The sequence below is a fragment of the Suricata suricatta genome, chromosome 3, assembly GCF_006229205.1.
Source record: "Suricata suricatta isolate VVHF042 chromosome 3, meerkat_22Aug2017_6uvM2_HiC, whole genome shotgun sequence".
Lineage (NCBI taxonomy): Eukaryota > Metazoa > Chordata > Mammalia > Carnivora > Herpestidae > Suricata > Suricata suricatta.
Window position 1 is genome coordinate 120740156 of NC_043702.1, and position 7534 is coordinate 120747689.

General features: G+C 39.3%; 1 protein-coding gene across 1 annotated transcript in view; it reads left to right on the plus strand.

Annotated features, from left to right (window-relative positions):
• The window catches only part of MROH9 (maestro heat like repeat family member 9), an 84770-nt gene extending 79115 nt beyond the window's left edge, over nucleotides 1-5655 (plus strand). The window contains exons 21-22 of the mRNA XM_029933068.1: nucleotides 3688-3750; nucleotides 5146-5655. Coding sequence (XP_029788928.1) covers nucleotides 3688-3750; nucleotides 5146-5417 — 335 coding nt within the window. The 3' untranslated portion in view covers nucleotides 5418-5655. The remainder of the gene's footprint in view (nucleotides 1-3687; nucleotides 3751-5145) is intronic.
• Nucleotides 5656-7534: the final 1879 nt, after the last annotated feature.

Consider the following 7534-nt stretch of genomic DNA (forward strand, 5'->3'; position numbering starts at 1 on the left):
CTTCCAGACAGAAAAATAGAACACCTAAAGAAGTAGACCTGGTATTTGGGATCATTTTCCTTTTTAGGTTTTGCCAATTCTAAATGCAAAAGTGGTCACTGGAAAGCTGGGAAACGGTGCAGAAATTTTAGGTCTCACTGAACGGAAGGAACAAAATTTAGGGTAGACTGACCCTGAAAGGGAATTCCAGTAAATACACCCTGGTTAGCAGCTTGGATTCCCCTGTGTCTACCCTAGGGGTAAGAGCAAATGGGAAATAGACCTGCCCTTATAATGAATGAAACTTTGAATATCTAACTCCTTGGTTACCTTAAAGAGATACACCTCTAGCCTAACTGCCAAAGCAAAAATAAATTATCTCTGGGAGAAGATAAATTGCCCCGAGATTCCCATTATCTACACAGAATTCTGTACAAAATAGCTGACATTTAATTAAAAAAAAAAAAAGACATACAGAAAGAATTTTTTTAATACAAGAAAAAAAAAACCCAAACAATAGAAAGAGAATTCAGGATATGCAATTCTTGAAGTAGGTATGAGCTTTAAACTAGAAATTATTAAGGGGCACCTGGGTGGCTCAGTTGGCTAAACATCTGACTTCTGCTCAGGTCATAATCTCACGGTATGCTGTGAGTTCAGAGCCTGGAGCCTGCTTCAGATTCTGTTTCCCTCTCTCTCTGTCTCTCTCCTTCTTGCTCTCTCTCTCTCTCTCTCTCTCCCTCAAAAATAAACATTAAAAAATTTTAAGAGAAATTATTAATATATGCAAAAGATTAAATAATAAAATGGAATGCAGAATTCAATGGATAAAATTAACAGGAGATTAGAAAGACCTGAAAAGAGACTTTGAGAATTAGATATGTCAGAACAAAATAGTCAGCCTCAAGATCAAAGTTTGAAGAGATAAAAGTAAAAAATAGGAAAAGAGCATAAGACTGAGACATGGTGAGAAGGTTAAAAATACACATACCATAAGGAGAGAGGAAAAAGAATGAGACAAAAAATATTTGAAAGGATACAGGCCGAGGTGCCTGGGTGGCTCAATTGGTTAAGTGTCCAACTTCAACCCAGGTCATGATCTCACAGTTCGTTAGTTTGAGCCGCAAGTCGGATTCTGTGCTGACAGCTCAGAGCCTGGAGCCTCCTTCTAATTCTGTGTCTCCCTCTTTCTCTGCCCCTCCCCCCAGACAAAGCATAAGCAGGGGAGAGGCAGAGAGAGAGACACACACAGAATCTGAAGCAGGCTGCAGGCTCTGAGCTGTCAGCACAGAGCCTAATGCAGGGCTCAAACCCACGAATCATGAGATCATGACCTGAGCCGAAGTCGGACACTTGACTAAGCCACCCACATGCCCCTGCAAAACTTTTTTTTTTAAAGAAAGGATAAAGGCCAAGAAGTTGCCAAAACTGAAATAAGGTAATAACAAGAAATAAAACATCTAGGTTTGTACAAAGGAAAATAAAAATTTTAAATATGTAGATAAGTATTTAAATATTTATAAATATTTTAAAATATTTAGAACACTGGAAGGAATTTGGGAAAACTTTGAATTAATACATAAGTTTAGCAAGTTTCTAGATACAGCATCAAAATACAAAGATCAATTGGATTTCTATATACTAATAGTAAACAATCAGGAAATCAAATTTTTGAAAATGCCTAATACAATAGCACCAAAAAAAACTCAAGTAACTCAGAATAAAACTACAGAAAGAGGTGCAAGATAGATACACAGAAAACCAGAAAACACTGAGACAAGTCTTAGAAACTTCAATCGATGTTTATGGACTAAAGGATCAGATAACATGGTAACATCAGCTCTCCCCAAATTGATCTGTACATTCAGTGCAATCCCAAACAAAATCTCACCAGGGGCTCTGAGAGAGAGAGAGAGAGAGAGAGAGAGAGGGAGAGAGAGAGAGAGAGAGAGAGAGAGAGAGTGTGTGTGTGTGTGTGTGTGTGTGTGTGTGAAATGAACTAAGCTGATTCTAAGTTTTACATGAAAATTTTATAGTTTGAGAGCAGCCAAGGTAGTTTAAAGAAGAACCACAGCATTGAAAACTTATACTACTAGGTAGATATCAGGACACAGTATACATTCAGGTAATGTGGCCATGGCACAATGATTGAATGAAGTCAAGACACGACCCCCCACACAACTTATTATATAAGTGACCCTGCACAGCAATGGGAACAGAAAGTTTTTGCTTTTAATGGTTCTAGGTTAATTACACAGGGATATAAAAAAATATCTTGGCTCCTACTTTATGTAGTATAATTACAGTTGGATCTACAATCCCAAAGTGCAAGAGGTAACACAATCAAGCTTCTAGAAGTGAATACTGAATAATTGAGTATCAGGATAACCTAGAGACAGCAAAAGTTTCTTATGAGGACCCCAAAATTCACTAACCATAAATAAAAAGATGGTGAATTGGACTACATTAAAATGAAAGACTACAGTTTATTTAAAAAAAAATACAAATGGAAAAGTTTAGTCCCAAAGTAGGAGAAGACATCTGTAAGGCATGTAACATTAAAAAGATTAGTACCCAGAATAAAAACGCCTACAAATATATAAGTAAAAGTTCAATATATAAACAGGCGAGTGACTTACTAGAACAGGCACTTTACAAAAGAAATACAAAAGTGGCCAATAAATACTACATAAAATTCTTATTAACCCTGACCAAAACAGCAAAGAAAATCACAGTGTGATGCTACTACCAAATCCATGGGAATCACTGGAAGGAACAAGACTTAACAATATCAAGTGGTAGAGATGGAAATGTTCATAATTCCTGGTGGGAGCGAAAATTGACACACCGCTTTGGAAACTGGTTTAGCAGTAATGATTAAAGGTGAAAATAAGCATATCCATTAGCCAGTAAGTCCTCTGCTAGCTACATACCGAACAATAATGCATACAAATGCAAACCAAAATCATGTACAAGAATGCCCATGATAACATCATTATTCATAACAGCGTCAAATTCTTCATCAGCAGCAGAATGGATTTTTTTCAACGTTGCATACATAAGATGGAATATCATATAACAGCATTCAGCAAACTTTTTCTGTAAAAGACCAGACAGTAAATATTTTAAGCTCTTGAGTACTGTCTGGTCTCCACTACTGTCTCACACTACTCAGCTCTGCTATAAAAGTAGAATGGATAAAAGTAGCAATGGATAATACATAAATATATGAGCCCTTGAGCTTGGCTTTGCTCCAAGAAAACTTTATTTGCCTACTCCTGATATGCAACAGTGGAAATGAATGAACTATTGCTACATTATAAGAAGTTGGATGAATCTCACAATAATGCTCGACAACAGGTTGAGCAGAAGAATATTCTAAGTGATGGGGGAGGAGACTGGGAAGGGCATGACAGAGACTTCTGGATTGGTAGCATTTGTTCTATGTAATGACCTAAGTGGTAGCTAGAAATGTTCACAGTGAAGTAATCATGCACTGAGCTGTGTAATTATGATTTGTGCACATTGATACAGATAAATATAGCTCCATAAAGAGTTTCATTAAATAATGATTATTTGAAAGCAGTAAAAGATGTTCCAAGGATAATCCAAGAGATGCTTTGCTTTGAGGATAGCATCAAAGCTATCTTTTGAGGATGCATTTTCATAATGTATTTTGGAATCACTCTAATATTACTTTGTGTGTAGGGTACTTGGCAAAATTGGGTGAACATTTACTGTTCAAAGAAGAAACTGAAGTCCTGCTTGAGGGTAAGTGTTGAAGTTATAATGAGACCTGTATGTATAAGTTATGTATAAGTCTAAATGAATTCACGACTTGTGATTCAGTTCACATATGTGTCCTACAATGGTGCCTGGAACAGGAGGAGGATGGTAGGGAGGAGTCAGTGGAAAGACTAGGTTAAAGGGTGTCTTTTCTTTTCTTTTCTTCCTTGCCCTTTTCAGCTTTTCTTTCCTCCGTTTCCTTCCCTCCCCCTTCTCCACTTGCACCAGAGAGAATTGAAGAATAGTGTTTGCCCTCAAAACATCTGAACGTTGGCATCTCTCTCTTAGCTTCTACTTCCTCATCAGGATCAGATTTACAAACAGGTAGGATAGAAAATAGAGTGGCAGACTCCCTCCCTCCCTTGTGTGTGTGTGTGTGTGTGTGTGTGTGTGTGTGTGTGTGTAATAGACTTTATTTTTTAGAGCAGTTTTAGATTTACAGCAAAGTTGAGAGGAAGGTACAGAGATTTGCTATACACTTCCTGCCCCCACAGTGCATAGCTTCCCCCACCATCCACATCTCCCCCACTGCAGACATTTGTTACAACTGATGAACCGACATTGACATATCATGATCTTCCTTCCTTTTTCATTCCCTCATTCCCCTCTTCACTCATTTCTTCAATACATATCTGTGGACAACCTGCAAAAGCCAAACCGTGTAATTCTGCCTCCAGGTCCTCAGAATCTATTTCTTCTTTCTCTCCTCTTCCTGCTCTTTCTCCTCTCTTTTCCATATCTGTCCTTTTTTTCCCTTTTTCCCCACCCTCCTCTATTACTTCTTATGAAGAAGAAAATAACTCCCACAAGCCTGGTATCTGGATATAGTGACATTATCCTTTTGAGATATATATATATATATATATATATATATTCTAACATTTTTAAAGAATATAAGATATTATATATTAATTTTTTGAATTACCATAACTGTGGTGTAACTTACTCACTTCCTCATATATTCATGCCAAGAAACAGGGGTTTAAATCATTGTGTTAATAGTGTGTGCTATTTCATTTTATGATGTGGCTAATTTTTACACAGATTTCTGTTGATGAACGTTACAACAGATTCCAACTTTTCTCATTATTATGAGTACTCTTGAGCCTCTTCATGAATATGTGTTTATGCTATGTAGCAGAATGCTTAGCACATGACAGGCACTCAGTCAATCTTTAGTGAGAATTCCTATTTTTCTTTTAATGAGGTTTTGTGGGGATAGTGGACAAAACTTCTTGGATGCTTGTAGCCAAAATAGTGAAAATTGGGGGTGGAGGGGAGAGAAGGAGACACTCTGAGAGGTGGTGGTGCTTTTCAGGGTTAGAGCTTCTTGAACACGGAAGAGATGTCTTAAACTAAAGGTTCTTCTGCTCTTAACAGCTATTGACAGAGTGGTTCGGGATGAAGACCCCATGATCAGGGAGTTGGCAAAAATAACCCGCAACGTTTTTCAGGAAAGAACCCATAGACCGACCTTCTCAAATGTTAAACAAACCTTCCAAAGATTATTTTGCTGTATCTATGTAAAAAAAATGAAGCCTCTTTATTATTATAACTGGCCTGACAACCTGGCCAGGAGTCCTGCAAAGATGAAAGAAACCAAGGGCGACAAGGAAGGCCTTACTGATGAGACTTATGAATATGCTCTGTAAAGAATGAGCGGTTCGCCTCTGACTTGAAGAACTTCCCAGAAAAGGAATGATTTTCCTTTCCCTCCTGATGACTTGAATCTATATGTACGTGCTTTTCTGCAGGATGCTAGAAGCCTTTTCTGTCGCTTCTTAATTCTCTATTCAAATAGAGAAATCCATTGCTTTTTTATGTTTGATGGTGAGCAGAGGGTTTACCTCATCAAACCCACTAATAAAATTGAAAACTCATATAAGCAAAGTGTTTAATGAGAAGCTCTGGACTTTGATTCAGTCAATGCGCATTTATTGAACACCTTCCAAGTGTCAGGCACTATGTTAGGCGGTGGGGACATTTGGGTGATATAAACAGGATTCCATTTCTCAGGGAGGTCACAGTCTAGTGACACACGGAAATATCTGTCCTACTGCAGCAAACATTGCCCAGGACAGTATTCAAATGGAAGGAATGGAACTTACTCAGGAGGACCAAAGGGGAAAGGGAAATGTATTCCAGGTTGGAGACACTGAGGCAAGAAGAGTGTTGGGGGGAAGTCAGAGACTTTGTTATGGGCAAGGAAGGAATGGGAAGAGCTGAGGCCCGAGGGGATGATGATGCTGGGCTAATCACTTTAAACTTTTTGAAATGAAAATAGGATAACCTGTCATAGTTAGTGGTGACCCGCTGCCCTCAAGACCCTGTCTCCCGCTGTCCTGACCCATCAGAAAGTCCTCAGTGATCTTGCCTGACCTGTGGCTTGGGCTCATCTTTCACTCTTTTCACCATACGTCCCTCCCACCCTGTGTTTCCTCTATGGCATCAACCCCTCCAGCCACAGGAAATTACCTGTAGCTCCAATGATTCAGGTGCTGTGTCTTTGCAATGTGTCAGTTTGCAGTGTCTGCATGTTTTCGTTGCAGTGTGGGCCCACCACACATGGGGGACAGCAGCCACTGCATCTTCCCTGAGGTCCTCTTTCAGCGTCTCTGCCTTCTGAGCCAGTGGGTCTGGCTCCATTGATAAAGGACACCAGCTTCTCCTGTGGGACATCCATGGACGGTAGAAGCCATAGGAGACTACCACAGTTCCAAGACTGTCGGTTGTACCCTGTCCTCACTTTCCTACTCTACACTCCCCTTCCCTTCCCAATGCATGCTCTGCAGACTTAAAGTTCAGCATCAATGTGAAGACGACAGTCTTGTAGAGACTACTTTACCCACAGTTGTTTGCAGTCACATCCCTGGTGGTGCCTCTCTAATTGAACCCTGACTGATGTATGTGAGATGCATTTTCCAGGCCCCTTTGATCAAACAGGTGAGTATTGCTCCTATGTTTTTCCTTAATAATCTGTGTTGCTCCCATTGCATTTACCAACTTCTAGTGAAATTACGACTTTTTTCTCTTCCTGCCCCACAACACTGAAGTTTCTGAAAAGTAAGTGCTGTACCTCATGCTTGGTTGAGTATTCTAGAACCCTGTGATGCCTGGCACTTAATGAATGCTCAGGGAACACATATCAATGAATGAAGTGTTATTTCCCTCATGCTTCAGTAAAATTGTCCAGATATTAACAAGTTTTGATGAATATTAAAAATAATGAAAGAATGGATAATTTTATTTTACTCCTTAGTCCATATTACTTCTTTCTTACCCAGATGTTTCAGACCTCGCTTTTCTTTTTTTATATATATAGTTTATTGTCAGTATATGATTTCCATATAACACCCAGTGCTCTTCCCTACAGGTGCCCTCCTCCATGACCGTCACCCCCCTTCCCCCTTCCCCCTCACCCTTCAACCCTCAGTTCGTTTTCTGTATTCAAGGGTCTCTCATGATTTGCCCCCCTCTGTCTCCCTAACCCTTTTTCCCCCTTTTCCTCCCCATGGTCCTCTGTTAAGTTTCTTGTGTTAGACCTATGAGTGAAATCATATGGTATCTGTCCTTCTCTGCCTGACTTACTTTGCTTAGCATGACACCCTCGAGGTCATTCCACATTGCTACAAATGGCCAGATTTTATTCTTTCTCAGTTCCATATAGTATTCCATTATATATATAAACCACATCTTCTTGATCCATTCATCAGTTGATGGACATTTAGGTTCTTTCCATGATATGGCTATCATTGAAAGTGTCGCTATG